This window comes from Salvelinus namaycush, chromosome 23 (assembly GCF_016432855.1).
Source record: "Salvelinus namaycush isolate Seneca chromosome 23, SaNama_1.0, whole genome shotgun sequence".
NCBI classification, from domain to species: domain Eukaryota; kingdom Metazoa; phylum Chordata; class Actinopteri; order Salmoniformes; family Salmonidae; genus Salvelinus; species Salvelinus namaycush.
The window spans coordinates 5,614,281-5,640,780 of record NC_052329.1 but is presented as its reverse complement, the minus strand read 5'-3'; the positions used below and the strand labels follow the sequence as shown (position 1 = coordinate 5,640,780).

Genomic DNA, 26,500 nt, shown 5'->3' with positions numbered 1-26,500 from the left:
GAGAGGTGAGAGGTGACCAGGAGAGGTGAGAGATGACCAGGAGAGGTGAGAGGTGACCAGGAGAGGTGAGAGGTGACCAGGAGAGACGTGACCAGGAGAGATGAGAGGTGACCAGGAGAGGTGAGAGGTGACCAGGAGAGGTGAGAGGTGACCAGGAGAGGTGAGAGGTGACCAGGAGAGATGAGAGGTGACCAGGAGAGGTGAGAGGTGACCAGGAGAGGTGAGAGGTGACCAGGAGAGATGAGACGTGACCAGGAGAGGTGAGAGGTGACAAGGAGAGGTGAGAGGTGACCAGGAGAGGTGAGAGGTGACCAGGAGAGGTGCGACGTGACCAGGAGAGGTGCGACGTGACCAGGAGAGGTGAGAGGTGACCAGGAGAGGTGAGAGGTGACCAGGAGAGGTGCGACGTGACCAGGAGAGGTGCGACGTGACCAGGAGAGGTGCGACGTGACCAGGAGAGGTGAGAGGTGACCAGGAGAGGTGAGAGGTGACCAGGAGAGGTGAGACGTGACCAGGAGAGACGTGACCAGGAGAGACGTGACCAGGAGAAGTGAGAGGTGACCAGGAGAGGTGAGAGGTGACCAGGAGAGGTGAGACGTGACCAGGAGAGACGTGACCAGGAGAGATGAGAGGTGACCAGGAGAGGTGAGAGGTGACCAGGAGAGGTGAGACGTGACCAGGAGAGGTGAGAGGTGACCAGGAGAGATGAGAGGTGACCAGGAGAGGTGAGACGTGACCAGGAGACGTGACCAGGAGACGTGACCAGGAGAGGTGAGAGGTGACCAGGAGAGGTGAGACGTGACCAGGAGAGGTGAGACGTGACCAGGAGAGGTGAGAGGTGACCAGGAGAGGTGAGAGGTGACCAGGTGAGAGGTGACCAGGAGAGACGTGACCAGGAGAGGTGAGAGGTGACCAAGAGAGATGAGAGGTGACCAGGAGAGATGAGAGATGACCAGGTGAGAGGTGACCAGGAGAGGTGAGAGGTGACCAGGAGACGTGACCAGGAGAGGTGAGACACCTGGGCCAAATACTATAAAGATAACTATTACTTCAAACTGCTGCAGAAACAATAAAGTATCACCCCCAACAGTATCTGATAGAACACAAAGCGATGCAGAGGATTGTCTATACATTGCTAACAGACACATTAAAATGTGACAGGTGGTGCAAAGGAAAGATTTAGTTCTGGGAACCAAGAGGATGAAGAATGTCCAAAGAGTGTTCTTAGAAAACAGTTTCATAATTAGTTTCATAATTAATGAGGGTGAATCCCAAATGACGACCCCACTTCCTTATATAGCGCATTACTTTTAACCAGGGCTCTGGTCAAAAGTAGTGCACTATAAAGCAGTAGGGTGCCAACGTGGGACTCACCCAATGACTGATTGTATGATTTCTTCAACAGTGATTTGTAAACATTGTTCAGAGGTTTTCATCCCTCTCCTGAGGCTGGATCCTTCTGTTCTTCTGTTTGGTTGTTGTCTCCTATTGTTCCATAAGAGCTACAAGACCCTTCCTCCTTATCTATGGCCTCCAGAGAATCTGAAGCCTGGGGCTCACCTAGCGCCTGTTCCCCAGCTTCCTCCCTCCCATCCTGGGTGGCTGGGGCTGCCTCTCCTGTCTCCTCCTCCAGCACTTTGTCCTCTTTGGCCTGTTCACTGTCCCTGTCATTGTCTCCAGTCTCTGTCAGAGTGTCTGGGTGAGACGGGCGGCTTCCCTGTGTCTCCTCGCCCCCCTCCGTCTGCTCAAACACCTGGTCCACCTGGTCCTCGGCCCCGTTCACCTGCGGGACGTCTGGGTTACCTTGGAACACACCCCCTCCCTCAGAGACTACGCTCTCCTCGACACAAAACTGCCGGTGCTGCCGTGTGGGTGGACGCCTCTTGAAGGACAGCCGAACTCGACTCTACGGGGGAGAGAGAGAGAAACAGGAAAGACTGAGTGATGTGCAACACACAATAACTAATGAATAAAGTCAGGCTTTAGTAAGACTTGATGATCTTGAGCTCGGTTACTATCTCTGTTTTTCTATGATTCTGGCCTTCTGTACTTTAATACAACATCATAGAAAGACAACCATTATTTATGATAGTGTGTTTTTGTTCTATTGGGAACAAACTGAACACAATATGCATTTAAATGTGTTTAATTATGGATTCTGTTGCAAATTAGTTGTCAGAATCTAACAAGACAAATAGAATAGTAGTAGTAGGGCACTAGATAAGAGTGACAGCCAATAGAGGAGTAGACCCCTAGAGGAGTAGGGCACTAGATAAGAGTGACAGACCCTAGAGGAGTAGGGCACTAGATAAGAGTGACAGACCCCTAGAGGAGTAGGGCACTAGATAAGAGTGACAGCCCCTAGAGGAGTAGGGCACTAGATAAGAGTGACAGACCCTAGAGGAGTATAGAACTAGATAAGAGTGACAGACCCCTAGAGGAGTAGGGCACTAGATAAGAGTGACAGCCCCTATAGGAGTAGAGCACTAGATAAGAGTGACAGCCCCTAGAGGAGTAGGGCACTAGATAAGAGTGACAGCCAATAGAGGAGTAGGGCACTAGATAAGAGTGACAGCCAATAGAGGAGTAGACCCCTAGAGGAGTAGGGCACTAGATAAGAGTGACAGACCCTATAGGAGTAGAGCACTAGATAAGAGTGACAGCCCCTAGAGGAGTAGGGCACTAGATAAGAGTGACAGACCCCTAGAGGAGTAGGGCACTAGATAAGAGTGACAGCCAATAGAGGAGTAGGGCACTAGATAAGAGTGACAGACCCCTAGAGGAGTAGGGCACTAGATAAGAGTGACAGACCCCTAGAGGAGTAGGGCACTAGATAAGAGTGACAGCCCCTAGAGGAGTAGGGCACTAGATAAGAGTGACAGACCCTAGAGGAGTATAGAACTAGATAAGAGTGACAGCCAATAGAGGAGTAGGGCACTAGATAAGAGTGACAGCCAATAGAGGAGTAGGGCACTAGATAAGAGTGGCAGACCCTAAAGGAGTAGGGCACTAGATAAGAGTGGCAGACCCTAGAGGAGTAGGGCACTAGATAAGAGTGACAGACCCCTAGAGGAGTAGGGCACTAGATAAGAGTGACAGACCCCTATAGGAGTAGGGCACTAGATAAGAGTGACAGACCCTAGAGGAGTAGGGCACTAGATAAGAGTGACAGACCCTATAGGAGTAGGGCACTAGATAAGAGTGACAGCCCCTAGAGGAGTAGGGCACTAGATAAGAGTGACAGACCCCTAGAGGAGTAGGGCACTAGATAAGAGTGACAGCCAATAGAGGAGTAGGGCACTAGATAAGAGTGACAGACCCCTAGAGGAGTAGGGCACTAGATAAGAGTGACAGACCCCTATAGGAGTAGGGCACTAGATAAGAGTGACAGACTCCTAGAGGAGTAGGGCACTAGATAAGAGTGACAGACCCTAGAGGAGTAGGGCACTAAATAAGAGTGACAGACCCTAGAGGAGTAGGGCACGAGATAAGAGTGATAGACCCCTAGAGGAGTAGGGCACTAGATAAGAGTGACAGCCAATAGAGGAGTAGGGCACTAGATAAGAGTGACAGACCCTAGAGGAGTAGGGCACTAGATAAGAGTGACAGACCCCTAGAGGAATAGGGCACTAGATAAGAGTGACAGACCCCTATAGGAGTAGGGCACTAGATAAGAGTGACAGACCCTAGAGGAGTAGGGCACTAGATAAGAGTGACAGACCCTATAGGAGTAGGGCACTAGATAAGAGTGACAGACCCTATAGGAGTAGAGCACTAGATAAGAGTGACAGCCCCTAGAGGAGTAGGACACTAGATAAGAGTGACAGACCCCTAGAGGAGTAGGGCACTAGATAAGAGTGACAGCCAATAGAGGAGTAGGGCACTAGATAAGAGTGACAGACCCTAGAGGAGTAGGGCACTAGATAAGAGTGACAGACCCCTAGAGGAGTAGGGCACTAGATAAGAGTGACAGACCCCTAGAGGAGTAGGGCACTAGATAAGAGTGACAGACCCCTAGAGGAGTAGAGCACTAGATAAGAGTGACAGACCCTAGAGGAGTAGGGCACTAGATAAGAGTGACAGACCCCTAGAGGAGTAGGGCACTAGATAAGAGTGACAGACCCCTAGAAGAGTAGGGCACTAGATAAGAGTGACAGACCCCTAGAGGAGTAGGGCACTAGATAAGTGACAGACCCCTAGAGGAGTAGGGCACGAGATAAGAGTGACAGACCCCTAGAGGAGTAGGGCACGAGATAAGAGTGACAGACCCCTAGAGGAGTAGGGCACGAGATAAGAGTGACAGACCCCTAGAGGAGTAGAGCACTAGATAAGAGTGACAGCCCCTAGAGGAGTAGGGCACTAGATAAGAGTGACAGACTCCTAGAGGAATAGGGCACTAGATAAGAGTGACAGACTCCTAGAGGAGTAGAGCACTAGATAAGAGTGACAGACCCCTAGAGGAGTAGGGCACGAGATAAGAGTGACAGCCCCTAGAGGAGTAGGGCACTAGATAAGAGTGACAGACCCCTAGAGGAGTAGGGCACTAGATAAGAGTGACAGCCAATAGAGGAGTAGGGCACTAGATAAGAGTGACAGACCCTAGAGGAGTAGGGCACTAGATAAGAGTGACAGACCCTAGAGGAGTAGGGCACTAGATAAGAGTGACAGACCCCTAGAGGAGTAGGGCACTAGATAAGAGTGACAGACCCCTATAGGAGTAGGGCACTAGATAAGAGTGACAGACCCTAGAGGAGTAGGGCACTAGATAAGAGTGACAGACCCCTACAGGAGTAGGGCACTAGATAAGAGTGACAGACCCCTAGAGGAGTAGGGCACTAGATAAGAGTGACAGACTCCTAGAGGAGTAGGGCACTAGATAAGAGTGACAGACCCCTAGAGGAGTAGGGCACTAGATAAGAGTGACAGACCCCTAGAGGAGTAGGGCACTAGATAAGAGTGACAGACCCCTAGAGGAGTAGGGCACTAGATAAGAGTGACAGACTCCTAGAGGAGTAGAGCACTAGATAAGAGTGCCAGACCCCTAGAGGAGTAGGGCACTAGATAAGAGTGACAGACCCTGGAGGAGTAGGGCACTAGATAAGAGTGACAGACCCCTACAGGAGTAGGGCACTAGATAAGAGTGACAGACTCCTAGAGGAGTAGGGCACTAGATAAGAGTGACAGACCCTAGAGGAGTAGGGCACTAAATAAGAGTGACAGACCCTAGAGGAGTAGGGCACGAGATAAGAGTGATAGACCCCTAGAGGAGTAGGGCACTAGATAAGAGTGACAGCCCCTAGAGGAGTAGGGCACTAGATAAGAGTGACAGACCCCTAGAGGAGTAGGGCACTAGATAAGAGTGACAGCCAATAGAGGAGTAGGGCACTAGATAAGAGTGACAGACCCTAGAGGAGTAGGGCACTAGATAAGAGTGACAGACCCCTAGAGGAGTAGGGCACTAGATAAGAGTGACAGACCCCTATAGGAGTAGGGCACTAGATAAGAGTGACAGACCCTAGAGGAGTAGGGCACTAGATAAGAGTGACAGACTCCTAGAGGAGTAGAGCACTAGATAAGAGTGACAGACCCCTAGAGGAGTAGGGCACTAGATAAGTGACAGACCCCTAGAGGAGTAGGGCACTAGATAAGAGTGGCAGACCCCTAGAGGAGTAGGGCACTAGATAAGAGTGGCAGACCCCTAGAGGAGTAGGGCACTAGATAAGAGTGACAGACCCTAGAGGAGTTGGGCACTAGATAAGAGTGACAGACCCCTAGAGGAGTAGGGCACTAGATAAGAGTGACAGCCAATAGAGGAGTAGGGCACTAGATAAGAGTGACAGACCCTAGAGGAGTAGAGAACTAGATAAGAGTGACAGACCCCTAGAGGAGTAGGGCACTAGATAAGTGTGACAGACCCTAGAGGAGTAGGGCACTAGATAAGAGTGACAGACCCTATAGGAGTAGGGCGCTAGATAAGAGTGACAGACCCCTAGAGGAGTAGGGCACGAGATAAGAGTGACAGACCCTATAGGAGTAGGGCGCTAGATAAGAGTGACAGGCCCCTAGAGGAGTAGGGCACTAGATAAGAGTGACAGGCCCCTAGAGGAGTAGGGCACTAGATAAGAGTGACAGGCCCCTAGAGGAGTAGGGCACTAGATAAGAGTGACAGACCCTATAGGAGTAGGGCACTAGATAAGAGTGACAAACCCTAGAGGAGTAGGGCATTAGATAAGAGTGACAGACCCTAGAGGAGTAGGGCACTAGAGGAGTAGGGCACTAGATAAGAGTGACAGACCCCTATAGGAGTAGGGCGCTAGATAAGAGTGACAGACCCTATAGGAGTAGGGCACGAGAGAACTCGGTTTATTGTTTTTGTAAAGTTATCACAGTGTTTCCTTGCAAAGTTTGATTCATATACTTTTGGATCCCGCAACTCGGTTAGCCTCAGTTGCTGTGAACGCTACTATCTGTCCCGGGATCCTGCCAGACCAAAAAGCCAGAACAAAAAGCCAGAACAAAAAGCCAGACCAAAAAGCCAGATCAGATCACAAAGCCAGACCAAAAAGCCAGAACAAAAAGCCAGACCAAAAAGCCAGATCAGATCACAAAGCCAGACCAAAAAGCCAGATCAGATCACAAAGCCAGACCAAAAAGCCAGACCATAAAGCCAGACCAAAAAGCCAGATCAAAAAAGCAGGGGCGCAACTTTCACTGGGGACGGGGGTGACATGACATGTCCTTCCTTCACATTCTGAAATTGCCTTTTTGTCCTCCCCAGTTTTATCATTTTGAATGTGATATAAAACGAGGGAACGGTGAGCTTTAGGACCATGCAGACGCCTCCGAGCGGTCGGGTAGGCTGTTTAGAGTGTTAATCCGCCCCAAAATAATAAAACAATAATAATAATAATATTAAAAAATGATGTCCCTCCAACTTCTAAAACCAAGGTTGTGCCAAAAACTCTGAAGTTGTCGTATTTAGCTTCTATCCTAGCTGGTAGCTATCAGTATTAAGCTAGCAGGGTTTTCTACAAACAGCTTGAACACAGCCCACGACGTGATTAGCCCTTGTGGCTGGGAACGTGGAGGTGTCCCACGCTAATTGTGGCTGTATTCCCTGCTGCTTTTTCCCTGCAACCTGACCTGCTTGGAACTGCGTTTGTATAGCTACCAACGTTAGCCGATGCTGCTACCAACGTTAGCCGATGCTGCTACCAACGTTAGCCGATGCTGCTACCAACGTTAGCCGATGCTGCTACCAACGTTAGCCGATGCTGCTACTAACGTTAGCCGATGTTGCTACTAACAGTACGCGCAAAGACACTGCTTTCGTGCTCACTGCTGTGAAAGGATTTAAAGAAGGACACATATTTCTGCTTCCCCGATTTTGCAATTTGTGTGAGCTCTTTTTGTTCACGTAGTTGAGAATTCCATGTAAGAAGAGATACATGGAAGCCCAGCTAGCCTAGCTAGCCTCGCTGACCCGGCAGTCTCAAATGGAGGTAGCTATTGAGTGTTTTCAATGCTGTGGGAGCTGTGTTTATTTTCAATCATTCTGGGACAATGTGGACCGCCTGGACTTTCAATGTAGCAACTGTTTGCTTGCAAAGGACTACAGGGGCGAAGTGGCTACTCTTAGCAAACAAGTAGCAACCTTACACAAGCTACTTGGGAACCCACGCCCAGCTACTTTTTCTTTCTCTTCAACCACGGTAGCCGGACGCCGCTCTGGTCTGGTGGAAGTGTCGCCTCCGTGTCGGTTCTCCACAGCCGACTGGCCGGTATTCTGCAGGGATCCCTCCCTGAAGGGGTCTCCCACTTCCCTGGAGAACGGAGCTGGGTAGAATGGATACTCCTCGATAACATGGAGGATGTTCCTATTCTCGATCCTACCAACCAACCATAGTGATATATCACTCTCTGTGGAAAATCGAAAACAGCATCCTCTGGCAACGGGGGCCTCCTTGGAGATGTTAAGTCCGGACCGGACCAGAAACAGCTTCACGACCCTGGATCAAGAGGTTCCGGCACCTTCTTCCCTGGGAGCTTCCAATTCGAGATTGGATGCGGATGTACCTGCGCCTTCGTCCTCTGTTCTGTCGCCCTCTCCGGTGGCTTCTACCTCAGGTTCAGATCCTCAGAGCCCTCCACCCTCATCAGACTGTGAGGCTGTCTAAGACTCCGGCCCATTCATCATCCACGATGGATACTACAGCTATTTCGGGTCCATCAGGCCCCACTGCCCTTCGGTCCTTGAGGGGTTTGCGAAACCTCCAGATCTCCTCAGCCATTGGAATACTAGCTGTTGTCATCGGTAGTTGTATTGTAAGAAACATCATGGTTCCCGGGGGGAAAACCCTGTGCTACCCTGGAGCACGAGTACAGGACATTACAAGGCTGCTTCCGACCGCTCTACTACAGATTCTGGGAACTGACGCTGTCGTAGTCCATGTGGTGACAAACAACATCAGGAGGGTTGGCTCGGAACTTCTGAAAATTGTTTTTAAAGAACTGATTCTAGCACTGAAAGATTCCAAAAAGCGGCCAACTATTTCAGGTCCGGCACCATCATTGGGCCGCGGGTGTGAAAGATTCAGCAGGCTACTGGCATTACAAACCTAGCTAAAAGTTTGGATACACCTACTCATTCAAGTGTTTTTCTTTATTTTAACTATTTTCTACATTGTAGAATAATAGTGAAGACATCAAAACTATGGAATAACACATATGGAATCATGTAGTAACCAAAAAAGTGTTAAACAAATCTAAATATATTTTATATTTGAGATTCTTCAAAGTAGCCAGCCTTGATGACAGCTTTGCACACTCTTGGCATTCTCTCAACCAGCTTCATGAGGTAGTCACCTGGAATGCATTTCAATTAACAGGTGTGCTTTGATAAAAGTTAATTTATGGAATTTATTTTTCTAATGCGTTTGAGCCAATCAGTTGTGTTGTGACAAGATAGGGGTGGTATACAGGAGACAGCCCTATTTGGTAAAAGACCAATTCCATATCACGGCAAGAACAGCTCAAATAAGAAAAGAGAAACGACAGCCCATCATTACTTTAAGACTTGAAGGTCAGTCAGGAAAATTTCAAGAACTTTGACATTTTCTTCAAGTGCAGTCGCAAAAACCATCAAGCCCTATGATGAAACTGGCTCTTGTGAGGACCGCCACCGGAAAGGAAGACCCAGAGTTACCTCCGCTGCAGAGGTTAAGTTCATTAGAGTTACCAGCATCAGAAATTGCAGCCCAAATAAATGCTTCTCAGAGTTCAAGTAACAGACACATCTCAACATCAACTGTTCAGAGGAGACTGCGTGAATCAGGCCTTCATGGTCGGATTGCTGCAAAGAAACCACTACTAAAGGACACCAATAAGTAGAAGAGACTTGCTTGGGCCAAGAAACACGAGCAATGGACATTAGACTGGTGGAAATATGTCCTTTGGTCTGATGAGTCCAGATTTTGGGTTCCAACCGCCGTGTCTTTGTGAGACGCAGAGTAGCTGAACGGACGATCTCCGCATGTGTGGTTCCCACTGTGAAGCATGGAGGAGGAGGTGAGATGGTGTGGGGGTGCTTTGCTGGTGACACTGTCTGTGATTTATTTAGAATTCAAGGCAAACTTAACCAGCATGGCTACCATAGCATTCTGCAGCAATACGCCATCCCATCTGGTTTGCGCTTAGTGGGACTATCATTTGTTTTTCAACAGGACAATGACCATACACACCTCCAGGCTATGTAAGGGCTATTTGACCAAGAAGGAGAGTGATGGAGTGCTGCATCAGATGACCTGGCCTCAACACAGTTGAGATGGTTTGGGATGAGTTGGCCCGCTGAGTGAAGGAAAAGCAGCCAACAAGTGCTCAGCATATGTGGGAACTCCTGCAAGACTGTTGGAAAAGCATTCCAGGTGAAGCTGGTTGAGAGAATGCCAAGAGTTTGCTAAGCTGTCGAGGCAAAGGGTGGCTACTTTGAAAAATCTAAAATATATTTTGATTTTTTTAACACTTTTTTGGTTACTACATGGTTCTATATGTGTTATTTCATAGTTGTGATGTCTTCGCTATTATTGTACAATGTAGAAAATAGTAAAAAAAAAAAAAAAAAAAACCTTGAATGAGTAGGTGTGGCCAAACTTTTGACTTGTAACATTTTGGAAGCCACAATCTACCTGCAATATTAAAGCTGATCTACCCCTTACATTTAAAAAAAATAAAGGAATGATGGAGGAGGGAGAAGGAATGGAGGAGGAGGGGGAGGAGGAGGGTGAAGGAATGGAAGAGGAGGAGGAGGAGGGTAAAGGAATGGAGGAGGAGGAGGGTAAAGGAATGGAGGAGGAGGAGGGTAAAGGAATGGAGGAGGAGGAGGGAGAAGGAATGGAGGAGGAGGGAGAAGGAATGGAGGAGGGAGAAGGAATGGAGGAGGAGGGAGGGAGGGAGAAGGAATGGAGGAGGAGGGAGGGAGGGAGGAGGAATGGAGGAGGAGGGGGAGGGAGGGAGGGAGACGGAATGGAGAAGGAGAGAGGGAGACGGAATGGAGGAGGAGGGAGACGGAATGGAGGAGGGAGGGAGACGGAATGGAGGAGGAGGAGGGAGGGAGACGGAATGGAGGAGGAGGAGGGTGAAGGAATGGAGGAGGAAGAGGAGGGAGGGTGAAGGAATGGAGGAGGAGGGAGGAGGGAGGGAGACGGAATGGAGGAGGGAGGAGGGAGGGAGACGGAATGGAGGAGGGAGGAGGGAGGGAGACGGAATGGAGGAGGGAGGAGGGAGGGAGACAGAATGGAGGAGGAGGGAGGGAGAAGGAATGGAGGAGGAGGGAGGGAGAAGGAATGGAGGAGGAGGAGGAGGAGGGAGAAGGAATGGAGGAGGAGGAGGAGGAGGAGGGGGGAGAAGGAATGGAGGAGGAGGAGGAGGGAGGGAGACGGAATGGAGGAGGAGGAGATGGAATGGAGGGGGAGGGGGAGAAGGAATGGAGGAGGAGGGGGAGAAGGAATGGAGGAGGAGGGGGAGAAGGAATGGAGGAGGAGGGAGAAGGAATGGAAGAGGAGGGAGAGAATGAATGGAGGAGGAGGGAGAGAATGAATGGAGGAGGAGGGAGAGAAGGAATGGAGGAGGAGGGAGAGAAGGAATGGAGGAGGAGGGAGACGGAATGGAGGAGGAGGAGGAGGAGGAATGGAGGAGGAGGGAGAGAAGGAATGGAGGAGGAGGGAGAGAAGGAATGGAGGAGGAGGGATACGGAATGGAGGAGGAGGAGGAATGGAGGAGGAGGGGGAGGAGGAATGGAGGAGGAGGGAGAGAAGGAATGGAGGAGGAGGGAGAGAAGGAATGGAGGAGGAGGGAGAGAAGGAATGGAGGAGGAGGGAGATGGAATGGAGGAGGAGGGGGAGGAGGAATGGAGGAGGAGGGAGAGAAGGAATGGAGGAGGAGGGAGAGAAGGAATGGAGGAGGAGGGAGACGGAATGGAGGAGGAGGGAGAGAAGAAATGGAGGAGGAGGGGGAGAAGGAATGGAGGAGGAGGAATGGAGGAGGAGGGGGAGAAGGAATGGAGGAGGAGGGAGAGAAGGAATGGAGGAGGAGGGAGACGGAATGGAGGAGGAGGGAGGAGTGGAGGAGGAGGAATGGAGGAGGAGGGAGAGAAGGAATGGAGGAGGAGGGAGACGGAATGGAGGAGGAGGGAGGAGTGGAGGATGAGGGAGGGAGGGAGGAGTAGGCTAAGTGGATTACACCTCCAATCCCCTTGGTCTCTGCGCTGAGCCACTGCAGGAGGCATGTTCCTGGGCTTACAGAGCATAGAAATAGAATCTATAGAAGTGGCTTAGAATGTCTAACCCTGGTAATTTGACTTGAATAGGGAGGCCCGTTCTCTAGATTATATTTCTATGTTACAGAGGGCCTATTTTAGGACGGCAGGACACCAGGACACACAGCTAGGGACACGTGTCACCATGGGGGAGAGGGAATAAGTGGCCTGGAGTGATGTCACAGCTCACGTACAGGAGATGGCGTGAGAGACCAAGACCACAAGGCTTCCACTGACTGACGTAGGACCAACAAATCAAATCAAAGTTTATTTGTCACGTGCACTGAATAACACAGGTGTAGACCTTACAGTGAAATGTTATTTACAGGCTCTAACCAATAGTGCAAAAACTATATTAGGTGAACAATAGGTAAGTAAAGAAATAAAACAACAGTAGAAAGACAGGCTATATACAGTAGCGAGGCTATAAAAGTAGCGAGGCTACATACAGACACCGGTTAGTCAGGCTGATTGAGGTAGTATGTACATGTAGATATGGTTAAAGTGACTATGCATATATGATGAACAGAGAGTAGCAGTAGCGTAAAAGAGGGGTTGGCGGGTGGTGGGTGGGACACAATGCAGATAGGGTAGCCGGACTATTTGTTACGTCACAGGCAGTATACCCAGGACAGAAAGGGTGTTCAAGTTAACATGATGTTCAATACAGATACAATATCAATCTACTGCTGTAGGATACTATACAATCTACTGCTGTAGGATACTATACAATATCAATCTACTGCTGTAGGATACTATACAATCTACTGCTGTAGGATACTATACAATATCAATCTACTGCTGTAGGATACTATACAATTTACTGCTGTAGGATACTATACAATATCAATCTACTGCTGTAGGATACAATACAATATCAATTTACTGCTGTAGGATCCTATACAATATCAATCTACTGCTGTAGGATACTATACAATCTACTGCTGTAGGATACTATACAATATCAATCTACTGCTGTAGGATACAATACAATATCAATTTACTGCTGTAGGATCCTATACAATATCAATCTACTGCTGTAGGATACTATACAATATCAATCTACTGCTGTAGGATACTATACAATATCAATCTACTGCTGTAGGATACTATACAATATCAATCTACTGCTGTAGGATACTATACAATATCAATCTACTGCTGTAGGATCCAATACAATATCAATCTACTGCTGTAGGATACAATACAATATCAATCTACTGCTGTAGGATACTATACAATATCAATCTACTGCTGTAGGATATTATACAATATCAATCTACTGCTGTAGGATACTATACAATATCAATCTACTGCTGTAGGATACTATACAATATCAATCTACTGCTGTAGGATCCAATACAATATCAATCTACTGCTGTAGGATACAATACAATATCAATCTACTGCTGTAGGATACAATACAATATCAATCTACTGCTGTAGGATACTATACAATATCAATCTACTGCTGTAGGATACTATACAAAATCAATCTACTGCTGTAGGATACTATACAATATCAATCTACTGCTGTAGGATGCTATACAATATCAATCTACTGCTGTAGGATGCTATACAATCTACTGCTGTAGGATACAATACAATATCAATCTACTGCTGTAGGATACTATACAATATCAATCTACTGCTGTAGGATACTATACAATATCAATCTACTGCTGTAGGATACTATACAATATCAATCTACTGCTGTAGGATCCAATACAATATCAATCTACTGCTGTAGGATACTATACAATATCAATCTACTGCTGTAGGATACTATACAATATCAATCTACTGCTGTAGGATACAATACAATATCAATCTACTGCTGTAGGATACTATACAATATCAATCTACTGCTGTAGGATACTATACAATATCAACCTACTGCTGTAGGATACAATATCAATCTACTGCTGTAGGATACAATACAATATCAATCTACTGCTGTAGGATACAATACAATATCAATCTACTGCTGTAGGATACAATACAGCTACAATATCAATCTACTGCTGTAGGATACTATACAATATCAACCTACTGCTGTAGGATACTATACAATATTATTCTACTGCTGTAGGATACTATACAATATTAATCTACTGCTGTAGGATACTATACAATATCAATCTACTGCTGTAGGATACTATACAGCTACAATATCAATCTACTGCTGTAGGATCCTATACAATATCAATCTACTGCTGTAGGATACTATACAATATCAATCTACTGCTGTAGGATACTATACAATATCAATCTACTGCTGTAGGATACAATACAATATCAATCTACTGCTGTAGGATACTATACAATATCAATCTACTGCTGTAGGATACTATACAATATCAATCTACTGCTGTAGGATACTATACAATATCAATCTACTGCTGTAGGATACAATACAATATCAATCTACTGCTGTAGGATCCTATACAATATCAATCTACTGCTGTAGGATACTATACAAAATCAATCTACTGCTGTAGGATACTATACAATATCAATCTACTGCTGTAGGATACTATACAATATCAATCTACTGCTGTAGGATACTATACAATCTACTGCTGTAGGATACTATACAATATAAATCTACTGCTGTAGGATACTATACAATATCAATCTACTGCTGTATGATACAATACAATATCAATCTACTGCTGTAGGATACTATACAATATCAATCTAGTGCTGTAGGATACTATACAATATCAATCTACTGCTGTAGAATACTATACAATATCAATCTACTGCTGTAGGATACTATACAATATCAATCTACTGCTGTAGGATACTATACAATATCAATCTACTGCTGTAGGATACAATACAATATCAATCTACTGCTGTAGGATACTATACAATATCAATCTACTGCTGTAGGATACTATACAAAATCAATCTACTGCTGTAGGATACTATACAATATCAATCTACTGCTGTAGGATATTATACAATATCAATCTACTGCTGTAGGATACTATACAATCTACTGCTGTAGGATACAATATCAATCTACTGCTGTAGGATACTATACAATATCAATCTACTGCTGTAGGATACAATACAATATCAATCTACTGCTGTAGGATACTATACAATATCAATCTAGTGCTGTAGGATACTATACAATATCAATCTACTGCTGTAGGATACTATACAATATCAATCTACTGCTGTAGGATACAATACAATATCAATCTACTGCTGTAGGATACTATACAATCTACTGCTGTAGGATACAATATCAATCTACTGCTGTAGGATACTATACAATACAATCTACTGCTGTAGGATACAATACAATATCAATCTACTGCTGTAGGATACAATACAATATCAATCTACTGCTGTAGGATACTATACAAAATCAATCTACTGCTGTAGAATACTACACAATATCAATCTACTGCTGTAGGATACAATACAATATCAATCTACTGCTGTAGGATACTATACAATATCAATCTACTGCTGTAGGATACTATACAAAATCAATCTACTGCTGTAGGATACTATACAATATCAATCTACTGCTGTAGGATATTATACAATATCAATCTACTGCTGTAGGATACTATACAATCTACTGCTGTAGGATACAATATCAATCTACTGCTGTAGGATACTATACAATATCAATCTACTGCTGTAGGATACAATACAATATCAATCTACTGCTGTAGGATACTATACAATATCAATCTAGTGCTGTAGGATACTATACAATATCAATCTACTGCTGTAGGATACTATACAATATCAATCTACTGCTGTAGGATACAATACAATATCAATCTACTGCTGTAGGATACTATACAATCTACTGCTGTAGGATACAATATCAATCTACTGCTGTAGGATACTATACAATATCAATCTACTGCTGTAGGATACAATACAATATCAATCTACTGCTGTAGGATACTATACAATATCAATCTAGTGCTGTAGGATACTATACAATATCAATCTACTGCTGTAGGATACTATACAATATCAATCTACTGCTGTAGGATACAATACAATATCAATCTACTGCTGTAGGATACTATACAATCTACTGCTGTAGGATACAATATCAATCTACTGCTGTAGGATACTATACAATATCAATCTACTGCTGTAGGATACAATACAATATCAATCTACTGCTGTAGGATACTATACAATATCAATCTAGTGCTGTAGGATACTATACAATATCAATCTACTGCTGTAGGATACTATACAATATCAATCTACTGCTGTAGGATACTATACAATATCAATCTACTGCTGTAGGATACAATACAATATCAATCTACTGCTGTAGGATACTATACAATATCAATCTAGTGCTGTAGGATACTATACAATATCAATCTACTGCTGTAGGATACTATACAATATCAATCTACTGCTGTAGGATACAATACAATATCAATCTACTGCTGTAGGATACTATACAATCTACTGCTGTAGGATACAATATCAATCTACTGCTGTAGGATACTATACAATATCAATCTACTGCTGTAGGATACAATACAATATCAATCTACTGCTGTAGGATACTATACAATATCAATCTAGTGCTGTAGGATACTATACAATATCAATCTACTGCTGTAGGATACTATACAATATCAATCTACTGCTGTAGGATACAATACAATATCAATCTACTGCTGTAGGATACTATACAATCTACTGCTGTAGGATACAATATCAATCTACTGCTGTAGGATATTATACAATATCAATCTACTGCTGTAGGATACAATACAATATCAATCTACTGCTGTAGGATACTATACAATATCAATCTAGTGCTGTAGGATACTATACAATATCAATCTACTGCTGTAGGATACTATACAATATCAATCTACTGCTGTAGGATACAATACAATATCAATCTACTGCTGTAGGATACAATACAATATCAATCTACTGCTGTAGGATACTATACAATATCAATCTACTGCTGTAGGATACTATACAAAATCAATCTACTGCTGTAGGATACTATACAAAATCAATCTACTGCTGTAGGATACAATACAATATCAATCTACTGCTGTAGGATACTATACAATATCAATCTACTGCTGTAGGATACTATACAATATCAATCTACTGCTGTAGGATACTATACAATATCAATCTACTGCTGTAGGATACTATACAATATCAATCTACTGCTGTAGGATACAATACAGCTACAATATCAATCTACTGCTGTAGGATACTATACAATATCAATCTACTGCTGTAGGATACTATACAATATCAATCTACTGCTGTAGGATACTATACAATATCAATCTACTGCCGTAGGATACAATACAGCTACAATATCAAATATAAAACCTACCCTGATGGTATACCGCACAGTACACCTAGCAACAAAGATCCTATAAATGTAATTCTATGCACCTAGCAACAAAGATCCTATAAATAGAATTCTATGTACCTAGTCACAAAGATCCTATAAATGTCATTCTATGCACCTAGCAACAAAGATCCTATAAATGTCATTCTATGTACCTAGCAACAAAGATCCTATAAATGTCATTCTATGCACCTAGCCACAAAGACCTGCTGTTGCCATGACATAGACTGACCAGGTGAATCCACGTGAAAGCTATGATCCCTTATTGATGTCACTTGTTAAATCCACTTCAATCAATATAGATGAAGGGGAGGAGACAGGTTAAAGAAGGGTAAATGGGAAAGGCAAAATATTTAAGTGTCTTTGAACGGGGGTATGGTGGTAGGTGCCAGGCGCACCAGTTTGTGTCAAGAACTGCAACACTCCTGGGTTTTTCACACTCAACCGTTTCCCGTGTGTATCAAGCTTGTATCTTGACACAAGTGTGAGAAGCATTGGAGTCAACATGGGCCAGCATTCGACACCTTGTAGAGTCCCTACCCCGACTAATTGAGGCTGTTCTGAGGGAAAAGGAGGGGGGGGGGGGGGGGGGGGGGTTGCTTAATGGGAAGGTGTTCTTAATGTTTTGTAGAATATACAAATGTTCATCACGAGAATCCCTACCTTGTTGAAGCTGGGTAATGGGGTCCCCTCCGCCGGGCTCTCAAAGCATACCGGCTCCTCCTCCTCGCTGGACAGCTGGGGCCTCAGGGTGGGGCTGAGTGGGCTGCAGGGGCTTGTAGGAAAGAAGCAATGCGTTGCGGGGGAGATGGGCGTCGGCGCCAGCTTCACCTCGGGACTCTTGGGCGAGGGTAGCAGAGAGGTGGGCGACAGGGTTAGGTTTGCCTGGAGAGCGCGAGAGAGAGAGAGCAAGAAAGAGAGAGAGAGGGGAGAGCGCGAGAGGGGAGAGAGAGAGAGAGAAGGAGGGGAGTGAGAGGGTAGGGGAGGGGAGAAAGAGAAGGAGGGGAGTGAGAGGGTGTGTGAGAGAGAGAGAGAGGGTGTGAGAGAGAGCGAGAGAGAGGGTGAGAGAGAGAAAGGGTGAGAGAGAGAGAGGGTGAGAGAGAGAGAGAGAGAGAGAGAGAGAGAGAGGGGAGAGCGCGAGAGGGAGAGAGAGAGGGGAGAGCGCGAGAGGGAGAGAGAGAGCGCGAGAGAGAGAGGGGAGAGCGCGAGAGGGGAGAGAGAGAGAGAAGGAGGGGAGTGAAAGGGTAGGGGAGGGGAGAATGAGAGAGAGAGAGAGAGAGAGAGAGAGAGGGTGAGAAGGAGGGGAGTGAAAGGGTAGGGGAGGGGAGAATGAGAGAGAGAGAGAGAGAGAGAGAGAGAGGGTGAGAGAGAGAGAGAGAGAGAGAGAGACAGAGAGAGAGAGAGAGAGAAGTCAGTTCCTATTACCTTGCAGTCTCACCATAACAGGTTTTTAACTACCTGTCCAGGGGCTACAGATGAAATTAGAACAATATGAGCAACAATGCAAAATATAGGCCAAGAGAGAGAAGCAGAAGAGCTTGATTCTGGTACGAAGTTTTAAACGAAGAAGATGTACATTACACATGACACAGGCTTCCAGATCACATCCATGAAAGCCCACAGATTACATCCATGAAAGCCCACAGATCACATCCATGAAAGCCCACAGATCACATCCATGAAAGCCCACAGATCACATCCATGACAGCCCACAGATCACATCCATGAAAGCCCACAGATCACATCCATGAAAGCCCACAGATCACATCCATGAAAGCCCACAGACCACATCCATGAAAGCCCACAGATCACATCCATGAAAGTCCACAGATCACATCTATGAAAGCCCACGGATCACATCCATGAAAGCCCACAGATCACATCCATGAAAGCCCACAGATCACATCTATGAAAGCCCACAGATCACATCCATGAAAGCCCACAGATCACATCCATGAAAGCCCACAGATCACATCCATGAAAGCCCACAGATCACATCCATGAAAGCCCACAGATCACATCCATGAAAGCCCACAGATCACATCCATGAAAGCCCACAGACCACATCCATGAAAGCCCACAGACCACATCCATGAAAGCCCACAGATCACATCCATGAAAGCCCACAGATCACATCCATGAAAGCCCACAGATCACATCTATGAAAGCCCACAGATCACATCCATGAAAGCCCACAGATCACATCCATGAAAGCCCACAGACCACATCCATGAAACCCCACAGATCACATCCATGAAAGCCCACAGATCACATCCATGAAAGCCCACAGATCATATCCATGAAAGCCCACAGATCACATCCATGAAAGCCCACAGATCACATCCATGAAAGCCCACAGATCACATCCATGAAAGCCCACAGATCATATCCATGAAAGCCCACAGATCACATCCATGAAAGCCCACAGATCATATCCATGAAAGCCCACAGATCACATCTATGAAAGCCCACAGATCACATCCATGAAAGCCCACAGATCACATCTATGAAAGCCCACAGATCATATCCATGAAAGCCCACAGATCACATCCATGAAAGCCCACAGATCATATCCATGAAAGCCCACAGATCACATCCATGAAAGCCCACAGATCATATCCATGAAAGCCCACAGATCACATCCATGAAAGCCCACAGATCACATCCATGAAAGCCCACAGATCACATCCATGAAAGCCCACAGATCACATCCATGAAAGCCCACAGATCATATCCATGAAAGCCCACAGATCACATCCATGAAAGCCCACAGATCATATCCATGAAAGCCCACAGATCACATCTATGAAAGCCCACAGATCACATCCATGAAAGCCCACAGATCACATCTATGAAAGCCCACAGATCATATCCATGAAAGCCCACAGATCACATCCATGAAAGCCCACAGATCATATCCATGAAAGCCCACAGATCACATCCATGAAAGCCCACAGATCATATCCATGAAAGCCCACAGATCACATCCATGAAAGCCCACAGATCACATCCATGAAAGCCCACAGACAACCGCTTCAGAGACACACATGACGACTTCACACAGGCGACAAAACAGAACAAACCAAAATCTGTAAATAGCTCAATGACCCCCCCCCCCCCCCCCCTCTCTATTCACATAGACACTGACCCACCCCTCCTATTCACATAGACACTGACCCACCCCTCCTATTCACACTGACCCACTCCTCCTATTCACATAGACACTGACCCACCCCTCCTATTCACATAGACACTGACCCACCCCTCCTATTCACACTGACCCACTCCTCCTATTCACATAGACACTGACCCACCCCTCCTATTCACATAGACACTGACCCACCCCTCCTATTCACACTGACCCACTCCTCCTATTCACATAGACACTGACCCACTCCTCCTATTCACATACACTGACCCATCCCTCCTATTCACATAGACACTGACCCACCCCTCTATTCACATAGACACTGACCCACCCCTCCTATTCACATAGACACTGACCCACCCCTCCTATTCACATAGACACTGACCCACCCCTCCTATTCACATAGACACTGACCCACCCCTCCTATTCACATAGACACTGACCCACCCCTCCTATTCACATAGACACTGACCCACCCCTCCTATTCACATAGACACTGACCCACCCCTCCTATTCACATAGACACTGACCCACCCCTCCTATTCACATAGACACTGACCCACCCCTCCTATTCACATAGACACTGACCCACCCCTCCTATTCACATAGACACTGACCCACCCCTCTATTCACATAGACACTGACCCACCCCTCCTATTCACATAGACACTGACCCACCCCTCCTATTCACATAGACACTGACCCACCCCTCCTATTCACATAGACACTGACCCACCCCTCCTATTCACATAGACACTGACCCACCCCTCCTATTCACATAGACACTGACCCACCCCTCCTATTCACATAGACACTGACCCACCCCTCCTATTCACATTGACACTGACCCACTCCTCCTATTCACATAGACACTGACCCACCCCTCCTATTCACATAGACACTGACCCACCCCTCCTATTCACATAGACACTGACCCACCCCTCCTATTCACATAGACACTGACCCACCCCTCCTATTCACATAGACACTGACCCACCCCTCTATTCACATAGACACTGACCCACCCCTCCTATTCACATAGACACCGACCCACCCCTCTATTCACATAGACACTGACCCACCCCTCCTATTCACATAGACACTGACCCACTCCTCCTATTCACATAGACACTGACCCACTCCTCCTATTCACATAGACACTGACCCACTCCTCCCATTCACATAGACACTGACCCACCCCTCTATTCACATAGACACTGACCTACTCCTCCTATTCACATAGATACTGACCCACTCCTCCTATTCACATAGACACTGACCCACCCCTCTATTCACAGACACTGACCCACCCCTCTATTCACATAGACACTGACCCACCCCTCCTATTCACATAGACACTGACCCACCCCTCCTATTCACATTGACACTGACCCACTCCTCCTATTCACACTGACCCACTCCTCCTATTCACATAGACACTGCCCCACCCCCTCTATTCACATAGACACTGACCCACTCCTCCTATTCACATAGACACTGACCCACTCCTCCTATTCACACTGACCCACTCCTCCTATTCACATAGACACTGCCCCACCCCCCCTATTCACATTGACACTGACCCACTCCTCCTATTCACACTGACCCACTCCTCCTATTCACATAGACACTGCCCCACCCCCTCTATTCACATAGACACTGACCCACTCCTCCTATTCACATAGACACTGACCCACTCCTCCTATTCACACTGACCCACTCCTCCTATTCACATAGACACTGCCCCACCCCCCCTATTCACAGACACTGACCCACTCCTCCTATTCACAGACACTGACCCACCCCTCTATTCACAGACACTGACCCACCCCTCTATTCACACTGACCCACCCCTCTATTCACATAGACACTGACCCACTCTATTCCCCCAGAAAAGCTGTGTTGGCACCAAGCAGATTTTTACCTGCGTCATAGAACAGGACAGAGCGAGAGACAGAGCGAGAGTGAGAGACAGAGAGAGAGACAGAGAGAGACAGAGAGAGAGAGACAGAGAGAGAGAGAGAGAGAGAGAGAGAGAGAGAGAGAGAGAGAGAGAGAGAGAGAGAGAGAGAGAGAGAGAGAGAGAGAAAGACAGAGAGACAGAGAGACAGAGAGACAGAGACAAAGACAGAGACAAAGACAGAGAGACAGAGAGACAGAGACAGAGACAGAGACAGACAGAGAGAGAGAGCGAGAGAGAGACAGACAGAGAGACACAGAGAGACAGAAACAGAGACAGACAGAGAGAGAGACAGAAACAGAGAGAGACAGAGAGACAGAGATTACTGACCTTATCCTGCTTTAGAAACAACATTAATCATGATCGTACAGTATCCTGAAGTGCCCTCTATTCAACACAATACACCTGACACAACACAACTACCAACCAGTCCTAACTATGGACCAGTAACCTGAGTCATCCTACAGAACACATCCTCCCTCTAACATCCTCGTTCTTTCCTACCTGGACGGGGGAGAAGAGGAAGAGAGAGAAGCGACAACCATTCTGTCCCATGTCTTCTCCCAACAGCTTCTGTCGGAGCCGAAGTGAGGGAGTTGTGATGTAAATCTGCCTGCCAGCCTGTCAGAGAATGGCCTTGAGCTCTGTCTGTCTCCGTCTCTGTCTCTCTCTCTCTCTCTTTCTCTCTCTCTCTCTCTCTGTGTCTCTCTTTCTCACTCTCACTCTCTCTCTCTCTCTTTCTCTCTCTCTCTCTCTCTCTCTCTGTGTCTCTCTTTCTCACTCTCTCTCTCTCTTTCCTTGAGCTCATTAGCTCATCAATGTCAGCCGATTGGAGAGTGTTCAGGGCTTTGGGCCCTTCCCCCCACCTCTCTCTCACGACTCACACGTGGCTGGATGGGGATATTCTTGACCTGACATACACATACCACTAGGTGGCGGTTTTGTGTCAGCAATAAAATCCACAGCAAAACATTGTTCAGCCTACTAACATGACAGTACAGCTGTATACTGGTATCCTAAGCTTGTCGTTGCCTCGGTTTCACTACAACAAAACTGCGATGCAAGTCTGTATGAATAGAGACAGGTCGGCTGACGAACCAAAATGATGCAGATCGATAGAGCCAGTTACCTTATTATGATTCTGAACAGTCAAATAGCTTAGATGACTAGAAGCTTCCGTGTGGGGGGATCGTAGGTGTCTTGTTTCACCTAGTTTTCATTTGTTTCTTGGTACTACGTCTTTGAGGTGTTTTGACTGATCTCATGTCTTTGCTAAAACGGCCAAAATTCGCTGTAACAATGTACAGTATTTGATGGAAAACAAGTGCTTATTGGGCAAATGTACGTTTTCAATAAACATTTGGAGACCAAATATAGTTTTACATGTTCACAACTCCGTCTGTTTTGCCCCATATTACAGTAAAATTAACGGTATCCGTTTCATACAAATTAAGCAGAAATGAGTGACACAGAATATCATTTTTCTTCTGTGGGTTTTTATGTTTATCAAGCACCTCTACTGGCCTCTGTGTCAGACAGAGATCTCTAGAGCACCTCTACTGGCCTCTGTGTCAGACAGAGATCTCTAGAGCACCTCTACTGGCCTCTGTGTCAGACAGAGATCTCTAGAGCACCTCTACTGGCCTCTGTGTCAGACAGAGATCTCTAGAGCACCTCTACTGGCCTCTGTGTCAGACAGAGATCTCTAGAGCACATCTACTGGCCTCTGTGTCAGACAGAGATCTCTAGAGCATTTAGAATAAACATGCAGAGTAGAAAGTTGGCATTAGATTTTGACCGCAAGACAAGGATCAGGATATCCTGTTTCTTAAGAGAAGCCTAAACGAAGACACGGTGAACAAGGCTAAAACATGCCAAGTCAGAGAGATAAAGCCTTGGTTGTTTCCTGCTACAACATCTACTAAAAGGTTTTACTTTGTTTTGAGGCACATTGAAAAAACTATTCTGTAAGGAGTGATTTGAAAGTGCAAACAAAAGCTGGTACCAGATCTTGACGGGGGGGTTTTTTGTCAGTCAACTTCTCAAACTATATCGTTGTCAGATCTGAGATCAGCTAGGCCAAGACTTGGACAGCAACACACAGACAGTGATATACTGACCTGCAGCTTCTCGATGAGGGGGGAACTCCTGGAAGTCTTCATCTTGACTTTGGGGGGGTGCGGAGAGACGATGCTGGGTTTCTATGGACACGACAGACACCAAAGAGTTAACAGAGACAGTTGCCACTATAAGGCCAAGATGGTGATGACAGAGACAGACCACTAGAACGCAATCCCCAGAAAGAAGACAACTAACAGACCCAAAAACATCACTCGGGCACGCTTGACATTTAAAGGTAATTTCCAGGCCTTTTGTTGAAAAAGGTGAAATTTCCTCGTAGCCAAATTAGCATTTTCCATTTTTTCCTAATTGCAACATGACATTTTATGTCTAAAACAGACTTGACAACTTGTACCTCCGGTTCCCCATGGTCAGGTTTAACGTTGTGGAGCTGCAGGGAGCACGGAGGAGGTCTCCTTTTAACAGGCTTCCTCTGCAACACAATGACAGAATAGTTACATACAAATACAGGCATTCAGATACAAGTACAGGCATTCAGATAATACTTTAGGCATTCAGATACAAGTACAGGCATTCAGATACAAATACAGGCATTCAGATAATACTTTAGGCATTCAGATACAAGTACAGGCATTCAGATACAAATACAGGCATTCAGATAAAAATACAGTCACTCAGATAAAAATACAGGCATTCAGATAAAAATACAGTCACTCAGATAAAAATACAGGCATTCAGATACAAATACAGGCATTCAGATACAAATACAGGCATTCAGATAATACTTCAGGCATTCAGATAAAAATACAGTCATTCAGATACAAATACAGGCATTCAGATACAAATACAGGCATTCAGATACAAATACAGGCATTCAGATAATACTTCAGGCATTCAGATACAAATACAGTCATTCAGATACAAATACAGGCATTCAGATACAAATACAGTCATTCAGATACAAATACAGGCATTCAGATACAAGTACAGGCATTCAGATACAAATACAGTCATTCAGATACAAATACAGGCATTCAGATACAAGTACAGGCATTCAGATACAAATACAGTCATTCAGATACAAATACAGGCATTCAGATAATACTTCAGGTATTCAAATACAGGCATTCGGGCATTGGTATCCTCTATACTAGTGTTGTCACGATACCAGGATTAGTATCACAATATAATACAATGCAAACTGCATTGCTACAGATGCTGGTCCGATACCAGTGTCAGCCGTGACCGGGAGACCCATGAGGCGACGGTGGGCTTTTGGTTTCTCTCTCTCTCTAAAAACAGAAATAAATCATTCTAAATAACAAACTGCCTTTATTTACAAATTAGTAATAATGTCTCAGCCCATGTTCAAGAATGGCCTTTTTCTCACTTACTTTAGGTTATTTGAAATCAAAATAATCTCTAAAATACAGTTATTTTTTAAACAAAGCGATTATTATTATTATTATCATTAATTAATTTTGAATTATATAAAAGCCCCTTAGATATTAATTTAGAATCCTCCAATCCTCTAAATCGAATTATTGGTGGAGAGTTACGTCATTGAAAAAAAAAAAATTCTGATATACTGTAGGCCTACCTTAGGCGACATGAGTCTCACTAGTGTTGAGTAATGTGCTGTTAAAAGTGGTGTAGGTCTTATTTATTTAAAGAGCATATTGAAGTTAGAAGCAATAGGATTTGAAGCAGTAGCCTACCCGCTGTGGTCAACTATTTCAGCACCCGTTTTGCACTGCTCTGAGACAAGCGTAGGGACTGGTCTTGATAAATCAATGAGATGTTATTTTAACTGAATCTCCGTTTGAGTATTGGTTAGACTACAATTAGGGTGTGGAAATGTTATGCTCTTAGTACTGTAGCCTACTCCCGACCGGTCACGTTGTACAGCGCCATATTTTCCTGACGGAAACTCTGAGGGTTTTGTTTTTCTTGGAATAGAAACACTATAATATTAAGCAAATTAATTAAGCTACATTTCTTAAAATCAATCCCATATACTATGTTCTTACAAAAAAAGGTTTTCAATTCTCTAGTACAGCCACTATATTGAAGGCTTATCAAATGCTTCTCAAAGATGCCCTCTAG

General features: G+C 45.3%; 1 protein-coding gene across 1 annotated transcript; it reads right to left on the bottom strand.

Annotated features, from left to right (window-relative positions):
• Positions 1–944: 944 nt before the first annotated feature.
• LOC120018935 (capZ-interacting protein-like) lies at positions 945–24,908 on the bottom strand. Its single transcript, XM_038962148.1, has 4 exons — positions 24,789–24,908; positions 24,433–24,513; positions 17,868–18,089; positions 945–1,906 (listed from the first exon to the last, which is right to left on the bottom strand). Exons 1-4 carry the CDS (start codon positions 24,906–24,908, stop codon positions 1,433–1,435), a joined length of 897 nt encoding a protein of 298 aa, XP_038818076.1. The 3' UTR covers positions 945–1,432.
• Between the last annotated feature and the right edge of the window lie 1,592 nt (positions 24,909–26,500).

What these genes read in the sequence shown, in the direction of transcription:
- LOC120018935 (XM_038962148.1), bottom strand. Translation starts at nt 24,908, where the DNA reads ATGCCTGTATTTGTATGTAACTATTCTGTCATTGTGTTGCAGAGGAAG. An exon ending in CTGACCATGGGGAACCGGAG is followed by an intron (nt 24,514 to 24,788) that starts GTACAAGTTGTC and finishes TCGTGTCCATAG; the next exon opens with AAACCCAGCATCGTCTCTCC. An exon ending in CCCTCATCGAGAAGCTGCAG is followed by an intron (nt 18,090 to 24,432) that starts GTCAGTATATCA and finishes CGCGCTCTCCAG; the next exon opens with GCAAACCTAACCCTGTCGCC.